The 22,427-nt window shown below is 41.7% G+C and overlaps 2 protein-coding genes across 7 annotated transcripts in view; one reads left to right on the top strand and one right to left on the bottom strand.

Annotated features, from left to right (window-relative positions):
* Window positions 1–13,123: 13,123 nt before the first annotated feature.
* On the bottom strand, window positions 13,124–15,072 carry ccr2 (chemokine (C-C motif) receptor 2). The gene is made up of 2 exons (XM_056258451.1): window positions 15,000–15,072; window positions 13,124–14,478 (listed from the first exon to the last, which is right to left on the bottom strand). The coding sequence occupies exons 1-2, from the start codon at window positions 15,025–15,027 to the stop codon at window positions 13,427–13,429; spliced, it is 1,080 nt and encodes a 359-aa protein (XP_056114426.1). The 5' UTR covers window positions 15,028–15,072; the 3' UTR covers window positions 13,124–13,426.
* A 1,104-nt stretch (window positions 15,073–16,176) lies between these two features.
* Window positions 16,177–22,427, top strand: part of cobl (cordon-bleu WH2 repeat protein) — a 166,456-nt gene continuing 160,205 nt past the window's right edge. For 4 of the 6 annotated variants that reach the window (XM_056257511.1, XM_056257495.1, XM_056257503.1 and 1 more), the window contains exons 1-2: window positions 16,178–16,283; window positions 16,646–16,757. In XM_056257511.1, the coding sequence (XP_056113486.1) occupies window positions 16,723–16,757 (35 nt within the window). In that variant the 5' untranslated portion in view covers window positions 16,178–16,283; window positions 16,646–16,722. Of the gene's footprint in view, window positions 16,284–16,645; window positions 16,758–22,427 lie in introns of all 6 variants that reach the window. The other 2 variants (XM_056257468.1, XM_056257486.1) reach the window with 2 other exon arrangements.

Raw genomic sequence — 22,427 nt, 5'->3', positions numbered from 1 at the left:
ATGCTGCATTAAACAAATTCTTAAAGGGAAAACAAAAATTAAATAATAAATCAACTCTATAGCTGATTCCAAGTGATCAAGGGCTTAGGACGTTCCAATTCAGCCCATTGCAGTTTCCGGCAGTAGTGGGCACTCGTGCAGCGTAAGCAATGACGTACATACGAGTGAACGAGATGGAGGGAAGTTAGCGAGTGAAGGGCATGACGATTTTGGACTGGAACCATTGCTGTTAATTCGCCTACTTATACTACAGTACACCCTAAAAATATGTACACTTTTTGTGAAGAAAAAGTAGATACTTTTGAGTGTGTAGCAAAAGAGTACACAAGCTTGGGACATACTGTCAAGTCATATGCAATTGCATCTTTAACAGTTGCTCTCTGTCGCATCCTGTCACAGAAAACTGGCCTGTCAATCATCTTGTCACAGTTAAAATCCTCCACATTTAATTTAATTTAATAAAATTTCCTTCTGTATCAGAGAGAAATGCAGTAAAACGATGATCTGTAGTCGCAGGTCTTTCATGCGAACACTCTCCTCATATTAATGCATAATGATGCATTTAAAAGTTATTGGCCAAACGGATCTTTATAAAAGTCCACATTGATATTGCAAATGAAATATAACACGGATAACATTAAATAAACATTTTTCTAAACTTAACATATTAGATAAACTTTATAAACTGGGACACACTTATTCTAAACTCACATAATATTTAGGATGGATATGGATATTGGGATGCAGGGCATGAATACAAAATAAAAGAATATCAGACCCCACAGGTCTCAAACCACACAGACATTTAAAACAGAATTGCAGGTGCCCAGATAGTGAGTGCCCAATCAAGTTTCTGAAAAAGATACCTACCTGCAGAGTTCAGTTCCAACTACGGATATGCGATCCATTAGATCTCCACGATCTGTCTTTGAAAACAGATAGATTCGTGCTATAGTGCACATTTTTGCACTTGTAATTCTAGGCTGACGCCCCCGTCCCAACATACAGGTAACCTGACATACATTCACATCCCGTTTAGCAACAGTGCGGTATGGGTATGCTTAAATGGCATACCTAAAGTTCATTAGTTCATTAAACGTGAACTGACTTTAAAGCCTTTTCAGTTAATCTTTTTAAGCAGCCCTCCTACCGGATGCGGACCGTGCCGACGGTGAGAAGGTCATAGAGGCCCTAGGAAGAATTTTTGGGGATACAGCTAGCCATGCTCAGCGACGTGCAGAGTTCTATAAATGTCACCAGGGTCCAGATGAGGGTGTCAGTCTATTTGGCTTGAGGCTACGAGAATGCTATACTAGGTGGCGCGCCACCGAACGGAATGCCGCCACGGACGAAGATGCCCTATTACGCGACAGACTGTAACAACTTCAGAGGAATATCTCTGCTCAGTCTTGCTGGCAAGATATTTGCTCGCACTATTCTACCACGTCTACAAATCCTAGCTGACCGTATCCTCCCTGAAACCCAGTGTGGGTTTCGTGCTGGCCGCTCCATAGCAGACATGGTTTTCTGTGTCCGTCAACTACAGGAAAAGTGTATAGAACAGCATAAACCTCTGTTCTTGGTGTTTGTAGACTTGACCAAGGCCTTTGACTACGTTAGTCGATCTGGACTTTTCCTCATTTTACAAAGACTTGGCTGCCCTCCAAAGTTACTGAAGGTGATCACTGAGTTTCATGAGGGCATGAAGGCAACTGTACAGTCTGAAGGCACTCGCTCTGACGAGTTCCAGATAAGGTGTGGGGTAAAGCAGGGATGTGTCCTTGCTCCTACCCTCTTCGGAATATTCTTCTCTGCCCTACTACGCCGTGCCTTCCCTGATGACTCGGGTATCCTTCTACATACCCGCAGCTCAGAAAAGCTGTTCAATCTGGCCAGACTGCGGGCGAAGACTAAAGTGCGCCATATTCTGGTACGTGAGCTGCTTTATGCTGATGATGCTGCCTTTGTTGCCCACTCAGAGGCAGATCTACAACTACTCTGCTCATCTTTTGCTGCTGCATGTCTAGAGTTTGGTTTGCAGATTAGTCTCAAAAAGACAGTTATTCTTGCCCAACCTGCAACCCTAAACCCTACAGTATACATTAACAACACATGTCTATCTGTGGTAGACAAATTCACCTACCTGGGTTCCACCGTATCAAACAACAACAACCTTGACGCAGAGCTTGATATGCGCATTGGGAAGGCATCATCAATGTTTGGAAAATTGAGCAAGCGTGTCTGGCACAACAAGAACCTCTCAATGCTCCTCAAAGTCCGTGTGTACCATGCATGTGTATTGAGCACCTTACTATATGCAAGTGAGATATGGACAACATACAGGAGGCACGAACATCGCCTCAACGCCTTCCATTTTCGCTGCCTTCGTTCCATACTGGGTGTATGCTGGCAGGATCATGTGCCAAACTCTGTCATACTTGAGAGAACTGGTTCCAGTGACCTGTACACCATCCTTCGTGAACGCCACCTCCGTTGGACTGGGCATATATATCGAATGAATGACACTCGCCTTCCAAAAATCTTTCTTTATGGCGAGCTGGCAAATGCCCCCCGCAAACATGGTCGCCCCCATCTACGTTTTAAAGACGTCATTAAGAGGGATCTTCAGGCTTTCTCCATCAACCTGGACAACTGGGAGGCAATTGCAAATGACAGAACCAAATGGCGCACAGCAATTAACAACGGCCGCAGGGACTCTCAGGAGGCCTACAAGTCATTTCTGAAAGAGAGACGCTCAAAACGGGAAGCAGTTTGTCGTACTCGACATGAACGGCCATAGTAGTAGTAGTGGTGCTGGGCCTTCGGACAGGACCAGTACGACAGGAGCTACAGCGACTTTTGCGAAGAGATGAGAGGCTGACGTTCCAGGCTGTCCTGAAAGAAGCTCGTGTATTGGAAAGGGAGTTAGACAGCCCCCCTGCTGAAGTAGAGGCTCATGCTATTCGTACCCAGATAGTTTCTTCCGATGTAAGGGGTGGACGTAAGTCCGACCTGGATGACCTCCGAGAGTGCTTGAAGTCCGAGCTGCGGGACGAGCTGGCATCACAGTTAAAGACTGTATTAGTAGCAAATTGGTAGAAGAACTGTGGAATCAATCTCCCTATGTGGCGCCGGTAGCTAGCCAATCAGCCATTCCTGGGACCCGGCAGGCTCCTCTTCCAGTGCGACGTCAACGTCCACCTCCATTCACCATGAATTATCAGTGGGACGTACATGGCCGGCCAATCTGTCTGGATTGTGGCGAAGCAGGTCACATACAAAGATACTGCCCAAGACGAGGACAGCCAAAGGGTTTTTAGTGACCCCCGTCACAGGGGAAGGAGTGGTGGGGGTGAATGCAACCGAGGGTGGCCCATTGTCGAAACCTGCCTTAATAGGTACGTGCCCTGGAGTAGAAGTAGAAGTAAATGGTAAACAAATTAGATGTCTTTTAGATACAGGTTCTCAAGTAACTCTCTTCAGCGAGACCCTGTTTAGATGCCAACTCCAGGAGACCGTCCTTAATACGATAGATGAATCCAACTTGTTGACACTGAAGGCAGCCAATGGACTACAAATCCCCTACATAGGCTACGCCATGATGGACTTTAAGGTAGGAGGGGTATGTATTCCCAACAAGGGTGTGATAATTGTCGAAGACCAGTGCTTGGGCAGTGACAGGGCAGTCCTGGGAATGAATGTGACAACCGAATGCTGGAAGGAACTCATGCAGGGTATCCATCCAGGGGTGGTGGCTTTCCGGGCTGCTGTGGCGCCAACTGAAGATAACTTATGGGAGAAGGCCTTTGCAGTATGCCAACGAATACAGCAGAAGGGGCCAACAGCATTGGGACATGGGGTGGCGAAGCTAACTAAGCAGCCTTCTGTTGTTATTCCTCCTCAGACAGAGATGGTGCTGTGGTGTCGAACGAGTGATGAAGTGCCTAGAGACAACTGCACAGTGCTGATTGAACCGTTGGCAGATGAGGAGTCAAGTTGGCGTACAGCACTCACTATTGCTGTAGTACTTGATGGCCACCTGCCTTTGAGGCTCTGCAATCCAACTAAGTTCCCAGGAGAGGTCCCCCAGCGTCGGCCACTTGCAAAAGTTACCCCACTGCCACCTGAACACATTTTTGGGCAAAGGGAGCTTATACTGACACCGGGCAGTCCTGGAGTGGTCAAAGTTGGGGTCAGCACTGTCTGTGCCAGTCCCTCCACCTTACCATCTGGCTTGGAACAAGAGGGTGGTGCATTGAACCAGGAACAGCGCCAACACCTGCAGGAGTTGTTGATGAAATGGCGTTCCATCTTTGCGGAGCATGATGAGGACTTTGGCCACACCAATATCGTGAAACACCAGATTCACACCGGGGCTGCCCCTCCTAGTCATGAGCGATACAGACCAGTTCCACCCTCACTGTATCCTGAACTAAAGAGCTTGCTGAGGAACATGCTGGATGGTGGGGTCATCAGGGAGAGTTCTAGCCCGTGGGCTGCACCAATCGTACTCGTAAAGAAGAAGGATGGGTCTTGGTGATTCTGTAAAGACTACCGGAGGCTGAACTCTGCCACGCATAAAGATGCCTACCCCCTCCCCCACATCGAGGAGTCTCTGACCAGTCTCAAAGGTGCCCAATGGTACTCAACATTGGACCTGGCCAGTGGTTATTGGCAAGTCGAGGTGGACGAGCGGGACAGGGAGAAGACTGCCTTCACCACCCCCCTAGGGCTATATGAGTTTGAGCGTATGCCCTTTGGGCTTTGTAACGCACCAGTAACGTTCCAAAGACTCATGCAGCGCTATCTTGGCGAATTTCTGAACGAATCACTACTAATATACCTCGACGATGTCATTGTGTATTCATCAAGCTTTGACCAGCACCTCCAGGACTTGGACAAAGTGTTTGAGCGGCTCAATTATTCAAGAAACAAGTGACCTATTTGGGACATATAGTAAGCTCAGAAGGGGTAGCCACCGACCCTGAGAAGACTGTAGTCATCCAGGTCTGGACTGCCCCGCAGAATGTCCGCCAGGAACGGTCCTTCCTTGGACTTGTGGGATATTACCCTCGGTATATTCCTGCGTTCGCAAAGATTGCTGCTCCTCTCCATGGCCTGTTACAAGACATGGCAACCACCCACAAGACTGCACCTATCCATTGGACAACAGAGTGCGAACAGGCATTCCAACAGCTGAAGGAAGCTCTGGTGAGTCCTCCCATTTTAGCTTATGCCGATTTTAATCTGCCTTTCCGTTTGTACACCGATGCAAGCCTTGAGGGTCTGGGTGCAGTGCTGGCCCAGGTGCAGGATGGAAAAGAACGCGTCATTGCCTATGCCAGTTGAAGTCTCCATCCCACTGAAAGGAACGACCAGAACTACAGCTTGTTCAATTTGGAACTGCTGGCCCTTAAGTGGGCAATGACTGACAAGTTCAAAGACTATCTATGGGGAATGGAGGTAGAAGTCTTTACTGACAACAATCCACTCGTGCACTTGGAGACAGCGAAGCTTGGAGCGGTAGAACAACGGTGGGCAGCCCAGCTAGCCAACTTCAAGTATACAATCAGATACCGTCCGGGGACTGCTAACCTTAACACTGACGTCCTATCTAGACTTCCCGGGGAACAACAAGAGGTCATGACCCGGCTGGTTGGAGCAAAGTCCACTGAAGGGGAGTATTCTACGGAGCAACCCGTGTGGTACACACGACAACGTGAAGACCCCGACGTAAGTCAGTTGCTCTCCTGGAAACAACAGGGCCAACCCCCTCCTGTAGAAGAACAGGTTGGACTGAGTGTGGGACTCCAGCAGTTCTTGCGTGAGTGGGACCAGATTAAAGTAGGCCAGGATGCCCTGCGGAGAGTAACCAGAACAGAGGGGCATATGGGTGAATCCTGTTCACCCATATCTGTGCCAGAATCTGTGCCAAATTCTGGTTCCCAGTGCTCATACGAAAACTCTGTGGCAGGAATACCATATAGAAGGTGGCCATCCTAGTGCGGAGAGAACACTCTCCCTGCTGAAGAAGCGCTTCTTCTGGTATGCGATGAGACGGGACTCGACTGGATGGGCTGCTGATTGTCCTAGGTGTGTAGTGTAAAAAGCAGGCCCCGAGGTAAGAGCACCCTTGGTGCCCATAGAGACTTCATATCCGTTTCAGATGGTGGGCATTGACTTTTTGTCATTGGGTCGTCCAGGAGACGCATATCCCTATATTCTGGAAATGACCGATTTGTTCTCGAAATATGCCCTTGCAGTGCCCACCAGGGATCAGACCGCCGCCACCACTGCCAAGGCAGTATGGAAGAACCTGTTCCAGGTATACAGGAGCCCGGAGCGCATTCTCTCGGACCGTGGGGCGGCCTTTACCTCAGATCTATTTCAGCAGCTCTGTCTCTTGTATGGATGCCGGACGAAGCGTACCACGGCATACCACCCGCAGGGAAACGGAGCCTGTGAGAGATTTAACCAGACACTCCTGAAGCTGCTAGGAACCTTAACAGATGAGGCACAGTCCCAGTGGCCAACGAGATTACCTGCCCTTCTTCAGGCGTACAATAATACCCCACATGGCAACACTGGCCTCACTCCTTACTATGTTGTGTTTGGAAGACATGCAAGGCTCCCAGAAGATTGGATCCACGAGGCTGGGCCCGTGACCAAGCGACAGACCCTCAACGGGTGGGTCCAGTCCCACCATCAGGTACTTAACCAGGCATGCAAAGTAGTCTAACAACATACCTGGCAGAGGCAGCAAAGTGATAAGGCCCGTCGGGATCAGAGAGCCAAGGCATTGGACCTCCTGGTTGGGGAGCGTGTCCTCCTTAGGCACTTCCGTCGGCGAGCCCACAGAAAGTTGGCACCTCGATGGCGACCGACAACCTTTGTGGTAGTTTCCCAACTGCGCCCGGGCCGACCAGTATACCTGATTCGTCCAGAAGGTGAGGAAGGTCCTATTCGTACTGCTCATAGGAATAACTTGCGAGTGTGTCCAGTGTCTTTTCCACAGCTGCCAGCCAATGAACAGGCACGATCCACCCAGGAGGAAGGTATTTCCTGGCCACAGGGGGGATGGCAACAACCGTGGATACAGACCCCTGGTGTTCTGGAGCACTCTGCCCCCACCAGTACCCGAGGCACCTGTTCCAGACCCTCCACCACACTTGGAATCACCTCAACTAGAGGATATGGAGGCCACCAGCGGCGACCCTGACTCTCAAGAGAGGCCCAGTACAGCCTCACAGGAACGTGATGGTCCAATAGAGATGGAATGTCCACCACCAGAAGCCCCTGCAGAACAGTCCATAGGGCCACGTCGCTCCCAGCGATCTACACAGGGCACCCGGCCATTGAGGAACCAAGCGGTGACATAGTCGGGACGACTTATGTTGAAGTGGGGGGGTAGCTGTCAGATGGGGAAATGTAAAGTGGGTTGATGGATAGTATGGCTCCTTTGTAATTTGTGTGGGTTTGATTTCGATTGCAGTGAGATCCTGCATGCAGTGTTTGTGTGTAAAGATATTGAGCACGTGTGTTTGTTGACATTGTCTTGTGGGAAGCCTACTGTGGGTGTGGTATGTAATGGACTATATCATTCCATTTTATCATTCCATTTTATCTCACCTGCAATACAGAATCTCCCAGGTTAATGCTGCCTTCACATGCTATCAAAATTATCGTAAATACGAGTTTCCTAGTTAAAAATTGGGAGAGTCATGACTGGGAGGTTCAGGATAATTTTAATACCCAGGTTACAGAGTTGGTCGGGCCATAGGCCTACATTTTAAACATGGCGGAGAGGAGAACGATTGCTGCTGTGACTGATATTCTTTATGATTTTTCACCAAGATTGCGTATAATAGGGGACGGATGAACTAAAACGCTGTCGATGTTAATGGGGAAGTCAAGTTTGGAGGAGACAAAGGATTTAGGGCCTACTAACAGGATTTCTTTTTTTCCAGTATTCAATTTTAAGAAATTTTGAGCCATCCATACTTTTACTTTAAGATCATGTTGTCACATTTTGATTGGGTTCATGTCTGTTTGTTGGTTTTCTTGTTCTGTTAATTAGTTCGGTCCCCTATCAATTTGTCACTATGATGTCTGATTTGATTAGAGTTTGAATTCAGGTGTGTCTAGGTAATTAGTCTCATTAGTTCCTCTGTTTGCAGTGTACTTAAGCCCTGTGTGTCCTTCTATTCATGGCCAGTTATAAGCTATGGTTATACATTGTGTTATGTTGGTTTTTCTGGTCCTGAACTTGTTCATGAGAGTCTGTTTTGTGGAGATTTGAGTTCATTTCTAAATAAATACTGCTGTACTTAGATCCTGTTTCATCTCTGCTGCAACCAACGCTGACACTGTGTTAGCAAGATGTTAAGGAAGGGGGATGAAAAACAGATTGTGCTGTGCAGTAAAATAGATTTGCATACCATCAGCGTAACTGAGAGCAAAGTTATATCTAAGGGGCATATGAGATTCACTGCATTGAGAGTAAGTCACATCTCTTGCCAGAGGTGTGAGAATATGAGTTTCATTGTTGAAGCGAGGACGCTTGTCATTATGGTGTGGTTAAACTTACTATCTGGTAGTGTTAAACCAGTGAACACAGGCAGAGGGCTCACAGGGATTAGAAAAGTGAGTCACTTGCATAGGCGGAAATCACGGGGTGAGGGTTGTCCCCCCTAAAATATATAAAAAAACATGCTGTGTATTGTAAATAATATGATATGTACTTAAAATAATTCTGTATGTAGTGAAACAATACAAACGATTTAAGTTCAGAAACACTGAGTCCCCCCACCTACGCACAAGTCCGGTGGGAGAGAACAAGTTCTTCAGTAGTTGTGGAACTCCAGTAAGTCGTCTGTCAAGGCTATCTTATTCACTTTAATCATTGGATGAAGTGATTATTTTCTCTTTAATACAGATGATGCTGTGTCATTAATAAATTAGTCATGACAAAAAAAGGATATCCAATCTATTTTTCCATGAGTCCGCTATGTCAGCGATTATAACCTTGCTTGTTTAATAGTTAGTCACCCACTACAACTAACAAAGCAATAAGCCTATGTGTGAACTGATTTTAGGCTAATATTGTAGATCTACCGTTGTGTTGGGATTTGCTCAATATAATGTTAAATGGCAGATCAGTGGGCTTGTCTGTCCCAGACAAAATCTAAAATACTTTGGAGGATACAAAACTATCCCTTTGTGTAAGCTACAAGTACAATTTTAGCTGTAAAATTAGTGTCCCCTTCAAAAATTGCTCTTGAGAAATACAGCTTATTTATTGTCCCCCTCTACTGTGTGATGAAATGTAAGCCCATGGCCGCTTGAACCTCACGAACACAGGTGAGGGCAGAAGTTTGTAAAAAAAACAGGGAGCAGTTCAAAAATGTGCATGTTTGATGATTGTCACCATTATGTTGTGACGGCATGTGAAGGCAGCATAAATACCTCGACCTGCTGTTCGTCGATGACTCCAACCATCCAGTTACAAGATTCTGCTTTCAAAACCAGCACTCGGTCGCTGGTCGTCAGAAGTCTTCTAGAGGTCCAAACATGGTCCCAAATCCAACGTATACTCAGCCAATCAAACCATATCACTATGATAACTGCCAGCTCCCCAATTCAAACACTGCCTGAGTTCCCTGTCCATGGGCCACGCACACTCAAGCCCCTGCAAAGCGCTGGTCGAGGCCTCCCATTCAAATAGCAGTGAGAGCCCGCCCCTTTTAGGCACTGCCTGGGGACCCTGTTCGCGTTGCATTGTGGGCTCCCTGTTCAGAGTGGAAACCCACGCAGATACAGAGAGAACATGCAAACAACACACAGAAAGGCCTCCTGGCTCAGCCTGGACTCAATCCAGGGACCTGCCTGCAGAGCCGGACAGTAACGGAGTACATTTACTTGAGTACAGTACTTAAGTACAATTTTGAGGGATCTGTACTTTACTCGAGTATCATTTTTGGGGAGTACTCATGACTTTACTCAAGTACATTTGAGAGGCAAATATTGTACTCTTTACTCCAATACATTTCTATCCATAACCGTGAGTACCCGAGTAAAAAAAAAAAAAAGTAAAAAAAAAAAGAAAAATCTCGGAAACCCTCAATTTGTTGTTTCCCTCTCAAACGTGATTGGATTGTGCAGGCGCCACTGATTGGGACAGCCTATCAGCAATCACTTTCAGCTTTCCGCCAAAGTCAACTCCATGGTCAGATTTTATATTACACATTAATGTAAGCCAAGCATTTGATTTGATGTTCTTGAGTATGTGGTGTGTTTAACACAGTCAGGTTCAAATGTGGCAGTGGCGTAGCCACGATGGATTTCTGATTTCTTAAAAAAAAAACTTTAGGAGGCAAAATATATTTTTACTGATTATGTGAATTACACTGCGCAAACCAAAGTAGGCTACTACCCAGCGAATGAAGAAGGGTTGGCGCTAATTTTGTTTTATTTTATTTTTCGGGTTTGCATTTATGAGGAAAAAACAATGTTATGGACGTGTTCTCCGTTACGGACGTGAGCGCTCTGAAAGCGGCATAAAAAATGCTTTAAAACTTTCACAGAGACATCAAACAGAAAACACAAAACCTTTCTTTAACCTGAATTTCGTTTTGCATTAATTGTATCTTAATTTTAATCAATGTTTCATCAACCAATTGCCTGGGTTTAATAAATAAGAAGTAAAAAGCAGACGATAGATAAGAAACGGAGGCGCCGGCACGTGAACTGGATCTCGTCTAATAAATGAACCGAAACTCAGTGTATAAGGTAGCCTACTTGCCTCTCACAGACATGTCTACTTTTAAACAGAAAAATTCAAAACGAAAGAAAACAGACTACAGACTGTTCTCTGCTTATGTAATCCGTATGAAATGTGCATTTCTCTCTGGCGCGTTCACTACTGAAGATCGCGAGTCAGCATCGTCAACTTCATCTAGCCAACACTGACAAAGAAAACACTTGTTTATTAACAAGTGTTTATTAATAAACAATTAAAATATCTCCTTGCTATATTTTACATATTCATAATCATTCCTTTTGCCGGTTCTTTGTGACAGCTTTTAGGTGCTTTATTGGCAGCGCCACCCTTACATGTGGTGTGTGTGTGTGTGTGTGTTGTCCCCGCATTTAAAGATGGGACCCCCCCAAAATTTAATTAAATTAAATAAAGCAACATGATAAAAAGATGAAAATGACTAGATTTTACTTTCAATTCCTTTTACATTCTCCAAGGTATTAACATTAACATTTTTCATAACTCCATGTAGGACGTTTCTGTGCATAAATGTAAGCACTGTGGCAGTAGATTAGTAATGCAATATTTAGAAAATCTACTCTTGTACTCTTGATACTCAAGTACTTTTAAAAACAAGTACTTTAGTACTTTTACTTAAGTAGACATCTGAATGTAGTACTTTTACTTGTACTTGAGTAAAATTTAGCAAGGGGTATCTGTACTTTTACTCAAGTAACAAAGCTCTGTACTCGGTCCGCCTCTGCCTGCCTGCCTTCAGGCGACAGTACTAACGACTGAGAGGACATAAACAGTCAAAACCTTTTTTCTACTTTTATCTTCTTTTGTTCCACAGAATAGAGAATGTCATGCAGGTTTGGAATGAAATGAAAGTGAGTCAATGCTATTATTTTCAGAGGTAAACTATCCCTTTAAGACCTATGTTTTTTCACTCCCCTTTACATTTCAACCTGAAAGATAATTCATTAGTCCTTATAGGTTAATAACTAGAAGAATAAAACTGTGCAGTACACAGTAAACTGTTTGTGCTACAAAACTGTTTGTATAACATAGCATAACACACTGTTTATGTACACATTTTTTTTAAAAGAAGAGAAAATAAGCTCCGCCCAGAAGCTCGCACATTCAAGTTAAAAATGGCCATGTCGGCTCTTGTGGTAAAAATAAGATGGATGAAGTATAAGTGCAGAAATGCATGTTCTTGTTATTATTATGGGTAATCATTTGTGTACCATATTAATTGTCTCATTTCTGTTCTTTTAATAACATTTTGAGAAGTCTTATTATTCTTCACTTGTTTGAACATTTTCTGCCTTTCTTTGAAACAGAGCACATGTTGTGATAGAGGATGTTGGAACCTCATCTAGTGGTTGATCTGCACTGATCTAGCAGTGGAAGAAACCTTTCATCTTATTCAGAATCAAGCAGCAAACAGAGCTTGTAATGCACCTTGCCACAATAATATCCCCCAAGTGGTTGCCCACATTGTTTATCACAATACAACCAAACTCCCATTTATGTATCTAAAATGAATGACTAACCTCAAACACTTTCCTTTGATGAAACCTATATGAATATTGAAAATTGTTGTTTTTTTTATGTTTTTTTTTAGAGGACAACACAGCAAGCAGTTTAAAAAGAGAAGTCTTAGAAAGTGGGAGTATTATTAAACAAATGGCCACAAACTTAACATACTTAAAACAGTAGTTGTGTCCCATACACTATGCACTATATGTTCTCCCCCGTCTTGTTTAAGAGATTTATGTATTTTGTCATCCAGCACTGAATAGCCCCTCTCTTTCTGCTGTACATAAATAAAGCTGCAACTGCAAGTGCATAAAGTGTATTACATTCACACTTCTTTCCCACCCTAATAGCTTAGAATAATGCATAAGTGTGAATTGGGACGCACATTGTGCCTACACGTGTTTCATAGAAAGATAAACACTTACGCAGATGTGGTTTACAGCTATGCGTCAGACTTCCTCTCTGTGACGGACAGACTGTTACCCCAAACCCCAACCCCCACTCCCCCCCATAATATGACACGTCATAATTCCCATCTTAAGTATTTTAGGGAATTCAACCTCATAAGTTTGGTATCTTCTATAAAAAATATAGAGTGATTTTGTTTAGGGTAAACTGTGAAAGTTTTTTTCCCCTCTGCATAATACTTTATTATAGTACAATCAGGACAATGCGTTGATTAAAAATCCTTTATTAAAAACCACTTAGCACTAAAAAACTAAAAAACTAAAAGCAAAACATAAAATACATGCTATTCTAAATGTATTTCAAGAAAGATTTCAAAACGTCATAACTGCAAAATAAAGCATTTTTAGCCCCTGATGCAAATACAAACACTGGGTTTATTTAAAATTTCTGATGAAATCATTCATATCAAAACCATTTTCTGTATCATTTGCAAATCTAAAATATAAGCAATATACATGCACAGGGAAGAACATCTTAGCAACAGCGTCAAGTTCTGCATTCTCATACTTAACATATTGTCAAACAAAAGTGTCAAAAAACAGAACAAAGACAACTTTTAAGATAAACTCGATACATTCAATAAAAAGGGGAACTTAAGGATGGTAAAAATATAAGCTACTCGGAATGAAAACAACTCTCTGGAGGAACATGTTTGCTCTATGCAATTTGTGTCGAGGAATACTCAGAAGATCTGGAGAAGACTGAGCTTCTGCGTTCCGATAACTGTCGAGACAAATTTGTGCAATGGCTGAAGCAAAATGGAAACTGATCTTTTAGGACTTTAAGGACTGCTCTTCTGAACTTCTGTCCAGCAAAGGCGTAGATAATAGGGTTGAGGCAACAGTGGCTTAAGGCGATAGTTTCCACCCACTGCATGGCAAGGCTCAAATTAGTATGCCAGTCGCAAGAAAGAAAGTTGCCTTTCCTCTGGAGGAACATGAGAAACATGACAATGTTGTATGGAGTCCAGAAGAGGAAATAAACTGCCACCACAGCCAGGATGAGTCTGATGACTTTGTGTCTTTTTTGTGATTTTATGCTGAGTAGAGTGGGGATGATCCGGGAATAGCAAAAGCTCATAATAATCACGGGGATAATCAAGCTCAGGAGGTTCATCTGAAGGTAAGTAAATGACATCCAGGCTGTACCTTCAGGAAAATCGGTTCCACAGGATGCTTTGATGCCTGGATCATTTTTCTCTTTGGCAAAAATAATATTAGGGAGGGATGCAAACAGACTGAGCATCCATACAAATGAGGCCAGGATCAAACCCATTTTTGCAGACCGATTTCTGGAAAAGAGACTGTGGGCATGGACGATGACGACATAGCGATCCAATGTCATTAGGACCATGAAGAAGATGCTGCCATAGAGGCCGATCATGAAGAAACCTGTTATGGTATGACACATGAATTTGCCGAAAATCCACTCATCTATGGCGCTGTGAGCCCAAAAAGGGAGCGACACAAGAAAGAGCAGGTCAGACAGGGCTAGGTTGAAGAGGCACACGTCTGTCATATTGGATTTCTGACGGTATCTGATCAGCACCCACACTACCAGGCCATTTCCGATGAAGCCAACAATGAAAACTATGCTGTACAGGGTGGGAAGAAAAACCTCACTGAAGGCCTTTGTGTTGCCATTGTTGCATGGGGTTCCAGGAGTCTCTTCATGGTTATAGTAGTCAGCATAGCTCTCTGTCACTTCAGCTTGGAGGGCACACAAAGAACACAATGATAAGTCATATAATTTAATTATAATAAAGTATAATATGCTTATAATATATTCTGAAATCTTAACATTGGTTCAACATTTCTTTATTGAAGGTAGACAAAATAAAATGACACCACAAGCAGGAACTTGTAACAGACTTGCATTTTAGTTTGTGTTTTCATGCCATCTACTGGTCATAGCATGATCGTGTTCAGCATCATGCGTTGTAAACTGACGGCTTTGTAGACGAGTAGACGTTGTAAAGTGTCTACTCTAGATGTTGAAATGTTATACTTTTTAATGTTTAAATACATGTCATGATCATGCTGTTATAATTTTTTTAATGGTTAACTTTTTACAAATAATGAATACAATTTCAATGAATGCTGTAACAAAAATCACAATAATAATAATATTAATAATAAATCTGCCCTAATCATAAAAAAAAACTTATTATGAACTTATTATAAAACTTATGCAGCATTAATTACACAACTAAAAAGACTGTATGACCTACCAGCCCCAGTCCCGCTGTTCTCTGTCATGTTTCTTGGTAATGACAGCTGAATATGTGAAATTTGTGTGATCCTGTCTGTCAAAAAGCTTTACAAAGCACAGGAGGTGCCATTTCCTGGACCTCCCTACAGGCGGGACTTCATCTCACCAAAAACTAAACTATGTATATGAATGGCATTAAAAAAGATCACACGGCTGTCTGTCTCATTAAATTCATTCATTTGAAATTTAGAAGTAAGTGCAATAGGCCACATGATTATAGCCTATATAATTAGCACACGCATATTTACACACTTTATTACATATGTGTTTAAAAAATATTGTAGCCTACTATTAAAGCTTGAATTAGCTTTTACTCAACTCTATGTAAAATTGCACATTGATTTCCAGTATTTTAAGTATCTTCTTTTAACTTTTACAACTACACATATTTTAGTGTCACAACGCCCTCTTAGGGTTACGGCGCAACAGGATCTGTCATTCTAGGAAGAAAGTTGTAAAATGGTCAGTGGTGATTAATTGCAGTGGTGATTAAATCAGCAGACAATGATGCTGTCCTTTCATTTGTAATATAATATTTTTTTCAAACTCCGTTATAGAAAAAACTGTAATGCTTCCTACACATAGATTAACGTCGGTATGAGATGAGAGTATTTTTTCACGAGTTTGACTTTGGCATGGTTTGACCTACTGTACGAATCCGAGAATCCTGTTTAAATAGACAGAGGGCGTGGCGTAACGTCGAGTAGCCAATCAGGGAGACCGCAAAAGAATAACAAACGCTAGGGACGCTTGGAGTAAACACTATTTGAATATTAAGTGCAGCTTTTGTTTCAGCAGCTTAACGGTTACCATAGTCAAATCCCGTATTTTCATTAGCAATTACACATTGATATTACAAGAATACTACTAACAATTAAATAAATTGATTTTATGTTTTATATAAAGACAATTAAAATCGGTAATGACAAAAAACAACATATTGGCAGTCACTCTAATGCGAACTGTCCTTTAGAGAATCGTTTTTTAGGTGGTGAGAGAGAGAGTCATTTATTGACAGTCTCATTGTATCAATATTGTTTTCTCGTGCGCGCTGTTCTCTCACTGTATCAATACAATTCTCTCGTGCGCGCTCTCGCGCTCTCGCGCTCAGAATTCCAGGCTACAGTTGAGCGCGGGCTCGAGAAGCCGCGGGAACGGCGCTGCCTGGTGGACGCTGGACGGATTAGAATAGAGTTCAGAACTCCTGTGCCGTTTTTGTCCACCTAGAAGAAGCCGAATCCACGTAAGTATTTCAGTGTTTTATATTATAGATATATTTCGTTGGCGATATTCGTTTTGCTTTGGCGCGCAACATTTCATGGCAATAGCTGTGTTAAACTTTTTAGTGTTAGTGTTTGGTTCGTAGTCTCTGTTGTGGCAAGTGAAACATTTGAACACCTTCATTTGTTTTCGTTATAAGTGTGTAACGTTAACGTACACCAAACACTTGTCCAGACTGCTGTAAATGTAACGTTAAGTTATTCTGTGACCGTGGCACCTTAGTGCTGCTCAGCTGTGTTTTTTGTAAAATAGTTTTATCCTTGTTCTGCTAAAGTGTATTTTCATGTTCTTTCTTTAAAGGTGACACTCGAATGTTTTTTTTAGGTATATAGGCTACCAATGTCCACGCCTGGATATACGAGTGAATTGCGTTGATACAAAACGGATTTAGTTTATGAGAGATGAATTTGGGAGACGCTACCATCAGACCTGTAGAGTGAGTGTATTATATTAAGTTACAAAATGTTTTCACCGATTTCAATGATATAGCTACCTCTTCAAAATGATGTATGTAACAATAAGTGACTCTATCTATCTATCTATCTATCTATCTATCTATCTATCTATCTATCTATCTATCTATCTATCTATCTATCTATCTATCTATCTATCTATCTATCTATCTATCTATCTATCTGGACAGATGATGGCTCATATAGTGCCTACTTGAACAATTTCTCTTTTAAACTATCTTGACCACCTTATGTAAGCCACACATCAAATCTCTCAGTAAACTGTTTCTATTTAGAGTGAAAGTATCCATAAATGAGTTGGGAGTTTAATAAAGTGGAAGTTTAAGGCAGGACATCCTGCACAGGGATGATAAAATCAGAGTATAGGACTTGCATAAATTAGTATCCCAAATACTGATTTGGGAAATTCTGAAGTTTTTGGTTTTACTTGCATTACAGATCTGATCTACTGGTCTATAACACTCCTGAACAAAAAAGGTTGATAAGGCATTATTTGGCTTGCTGGTATAAAAGCTTTATTCTAACAGCTACATGAGAAGAGAGTAACGTTAACCAGGAAATGAAAACAAATAACTGCCCGGTCACCTGCTTTTGTGTTCCACCTCTCTCACCCTTTGTCATCTCTGCTGTTGACTCAAAAGCTCATTATTCCATTTTACTGAACAACATGTTTGCATAGTATTTCTACATCAAAATGATGTAATTTAAACAGAAATTGTGCTGTATATTTTATTGCTATTATTAAAAAGTGAGAAGTAAACACAGGTGTGATATAAATTCCCCTCCAGTGGATTTGCTTTCTCACAGAAACTTCTGGTGTTGTTGGTAACATATCTCAGTAGCCATTTAAAAGTTAGCCATTGAGTGTCCTCCCTCTGACAACACAACAGTCTGTTTTGTGGATCTTACCCACAGCCCCCCTTTTTATGTAACCAGACCTCATTACATTGCTAAAGCACTAGCAGTGGACGATTTTGGTTATTTAAAGCCTGAGCAGTTGTTGAGCATTCCCACTGCTATCTTCTCTTTACTGTAGTATTTCTCTTACATATCAGTATTTGTGAGTTTTCAAGATTCAGGATGAAGTATTATTTTGTCTTGGTCTCAGTTTTGATAATATGCAATATGTCCATTGAGGATAAAATGGTTCAGTCTTTTAAAGCACACCTTTTACTCCAATTTATGTCTTTAGCGTGAATATGTGAGTTTGTGGTTACTACGATACTTTCCATTTCTTTGAGAAATTTGAGAAATGTCTTTTGTTAAATGGCTCTTTGAGAGCTTTGTGATTCCAGAGAGTTCAGGACTCTAATTATTATCTTACAAATCCCACAGGCCAGTTGTCTTTTCTAAACTTTAGTGGAGCATTGATTTGATCATATTTGTCTCAAATATGGCAAACTTATTGCGTTTCGGCGAAATTAGCTGTTCAGACATTGAAATAGACCAGGTTACACTTTATTTTGATAGTCTACTTTAGACATTCTACTAAGTCACTTGCAAAATAGTAAAACCAACATGAAAAAAATCGTAATAAAATCATGAATCGTGATTTTTCTGAAAAAAATCGTAATATGATATTTTTGCCATATCTCCCACCCCTACACTGGAGTCACAAGGATTACTTTAATGATGTCTTTACTACCTTTTTTGGCTTGAAAGTGGTAGTTGCAAAAGTCAATGGATGGACAGAAAGCTCTGCTTTATTTTAATGGTCCCCCAACATTCACTTTGTAAATGTCAACTTATTCTACTAACTCTAACCCTAAACTACTAGTCTGCTAAAAAATGTTGAACGGATCAAGATGTTTCCTCCATGTTTACTTTTTCCTTTTGCATGTGGGTGTTTCGCTCTTAATTAGCAGCTAATTGTTTTCTTGCTCTATGAGGAATTCTTACTCCTGCTGGATCTCATTGTACAATTAATTATTTTCCACTAATATGTACAGTACATCAGAAAACAACGTGCACACCAAAATGCACCTAATTTAAAAAACAAGGTAGAAAAAATAGTTGTCTCTGTTCTACTTAATGAAGTCCAAAGTGTTTTTAGTCTTATTGAGATTAAGGGCGTTTTCACACCTGAAAGTCCACACCAAGGTCCGAACCAAAGATCACGTTTTGATACATTTTATATTTTCAGAAAGTTTTGGTTTGGTTTCACACTGCAATTCTGCGAGCGCACTAAAGAACTTTACGTGGCATACTTGCGTCCTGTCGTCATCATCTATGTTGGCTGCATATTGACATTGATTGGTTTTGTAAATGGACGTGCGTCTGACGTCAGCGTGTTGTCAATTCGGCGGGTAACTTTGACAACATGAATGAACAGACGCATATCGTTGCAACTATATTGTTATTTTTATGGCATAATTACCTGCAGCACCAACTATACACAAGGCTAGTTCAAATGCGCCAAATGAACGTCCTCGTTGTGCGAACATTTTATCGTCGCCGGCAGGAAAGGAGGAGAAGACTGCAAGTTGACTTCTTATTATGTCATCAGACCATACTTCAATTAAAAACCTTGTCTCCTCCTCTCCCCATGTGCTACACGGCTCATTTTTCCTGCCACCTTCTGTTTTTCGGATATGCGGGAACCACCAGAACTTTCTGTAAAAGGTCCGAAAGTCCGAACCATACAGAAACGGCTTTCACTCTAGAAACGAACCAAACCTTCGTTCAGTTTAATCCGGACCGAGACTACCTCTTTTCGTCGGACCAAATTTCATCTGTTTGGTCCGGACCGTGGTCCGAGGGAGGTTTCACACCTGTAATTTTGATTCGGACCAAACAGAAAAGTCCGAAAGTCCGGACCAAACAAGGTAGGTGTGAAAGGGCCCTAAGGCACATTCAATCAGTCAATGTTGGGAGTTTTGTGTATTCAGCCATGAAGGTCAAACAGTAGTGAAACAGTGAATTGAATGGCAATATATTTATCAAATACGAGAAATTATTTGAGATAAAGGTTAAGTTTCACTAAGCATTTTTCTCTAATGACATTCAGGTAAAGAAAGACAACAACAATCTGGAAAAAGAGTACAGTTTAGGGCTGCGCGATAAATCGTTTTAGCATTGATTTCGTAGTGTGCACAGCATGATTGCAGCATGTGTGATGTCAAGTATAGGGATCATAGTTGATCTGTGAACCTGGGAGAGAACAAAACTGTGCACAAAGACTATTCCTAAAAAAAGGGATAATTCCAATTCCAATTTTGCTAGGGCAATCTGAATCTGACGCTTCTAGATCAGAACCTCTAAGTATGTTTTATTATTTGTTAAAGTATTTGCTGTTCAAAATCAGAGTTTTGTGCAGTAGTTGTAACGCATATTGTTTGTCGTTCTTACAATCATAAGTGCAGAGATGGATTTATGTTTACAAACATATCCTCTATTCTCCATTTATAACTTGTGGTATACTTGTGTTAGTCTTTCAGCGCCCTGTTAAAGGAAGAGCGCATCCACAACAAGATCATACTAGCACGTCAAGTTCATGTGCGCATTCACGTCTTTTTATGCAGATGTAAGCTGTAAGATTACTTTTATGTTGTCTATCTGATTAATCTCAAATAAGACGACGCGTTTGGTTGAGTTCAACAACCAGCTAGCAAAACACTGCAGTTAACCGACCGTTCATTCACTCTTCAGTTTCAGTTTAAACGCAATGTCCGACATTATTGACTATCATTGGGTTCTTTGAGACGGTCATATTCCTTCGAGATAGGCAAAAATCATTGATGCTATTAATAATACAGTAGTGTTATTTTGTTCTCATTTTTTTAACAGTAAACCTACGTTTTATTTAAACTTGTTTCTCGTTGTGCGCGTTCAAAAACGTGCAGCAATAATTGTAATTATTTTATTACCACTAATATACATGCTAAATTCAGCATTATAATGGGAAATGGACTGCACTTATATAGCGCTTTCACAGACCCAATGGCCACCAAAGCGCTTTACATATTGCCTCACATTCACCCATTCACACACCGATAATGAGAATAGGATAGTGATAGAATGTTGTAAATTATCCGTGCTTTAGTTGCCCGTGTATCAGCGCACTGTTAAGGGAAGAGCACATCCAGAGTTTCCTTTTCAAACCATACAGGAGACTGTAAAAAACTAGCATGCTGAAGTTTACATGCGCATTTGCGTCCTTTTATGCAGATGCAAGGTGTAGAAAAACTTTTCCAATAGTGAAAAGTCTGGCTATGCAAGATTAGATTCCATGAGATGGAATACTCATTGTTGAATCCATAGCTCTATTGACACCACGGGCATAATCCTCATTTGTTCGCCTCAGTGCTGCACACTGCAGCTCATATTTCTGCTTTCCTATGTCAGTCTCCCTGTCACTGGTGCTTAAAATAGAGCCCACAACGGATAATCCTGTCTATCAGATGTACTAACCACTGCATCATACACCCTTCTCCCTGTTCACACCCACCACAATCCTCACTGATGCTCGTAGACACACCCATATAAAAGTTGTTCCATGTCTAATGTTCTGAAAAGTTATATCTCTATTTTTGTTTTGAAATGATTGAAACGATGAATCCTTTTTAAAACTTACAAGTGTTCTTTTGAATATTTTCAGAGTTAAAAAGGCCTCACACAACTCACAAATGAGCGTGTCTCATAGGCTGAAAGATGAGAGACAAGCTTTGCATATCTGGCACAGCACACATGGTCTCTTAATATTAGCTCAACAAATATACCAGCTCTGGCACAAGCGTGGTTCATGTGTGGTCTGTTAAGTGCATCATCAAGTGTGATGAGCTTGACCATCCTTCACTTTTGAAGTAGACTGGAGGCAATGTAAGATCACAGTGGACAACCAGGATATTTTCAGTTGTATATTGCAAGTGATCCTAACTCACTGAAGTTGGGCTATCTTATTTGACCCTGATGGGAATGATATATTGTAGCGTCTGCGTCTTCTTTGGGCTGGGCTGATCGTCCTTGCATTTTAGCTTGTTATGCCACGACTATTTTGTGAATCTGCTGTCAGGCGGTGTTTATGAGAACTGTTCAGAACTCAGTTCAGCAGCCACAGAGCAACATGTCTACAAGTAAGTTGGTCCATCCTCCAAGACTAGTCTCAAAGTCATCTTATTACCCCATAACTTGCTGTTATTCAGACAATGTTGTTTCTCATAGGATCAAGGTGCGGTGACATTGGGCTAATTTCAGATGACATTGAAGGGCACTGTGGAAAGTAGATGCTATTGGCACAGTTGTTCCAAGCAAAAATGAAAATAAAAATTTTCACAAAAAATTTAACAAAAACTAAAATTAAAATAATAAAAAACGCGCTACGCTCTCAAGGCAACATTCTGACAGTCATGCACTGCAACCCTTAAGTGTACTCTCTCAAGTGTTCCCGAGTGAATACATAACTATGCCCATGTTTACTTTCGAATGGAATTCGCCCATTAAATATAATGTTGAACTTTTTTGTTATTGATCCCCTGTAACTATAGCAACTACTACAGATAATCTACTTCCATGCAGCCCAAGCCCATCTACAGTACATGACAAATAAAGTAAATTTTATCAGTAAGTTCAAACCTAAAGCCTATTTAAACAGATTTCCTCAAATAAAAGACCACATAAGTCAGCATGTTAAGATA

The sequence above is a fragment of the Rhinichthys klamathensis genome, unplaced genomic scaffold, assembly GCF_029890125.1.
Source record: "Rhinichthys klamathensis goyatoka isolate OS25496 unplaced genomic scaffold, OSU_Roscu_1.1 h1tg000006l_1, whole genome shotgun sequence".
NCBI classification, from domain to species: Eukaryota; Metazoa; Chordata; class Actinopteri; order Cypriniformes; family Leuciscidae; genus Rhinichthys; species Rhinichthys klamathensis.
This window is presented reverse-complemented; position numbering and strand designations above follow the sequence as displayed.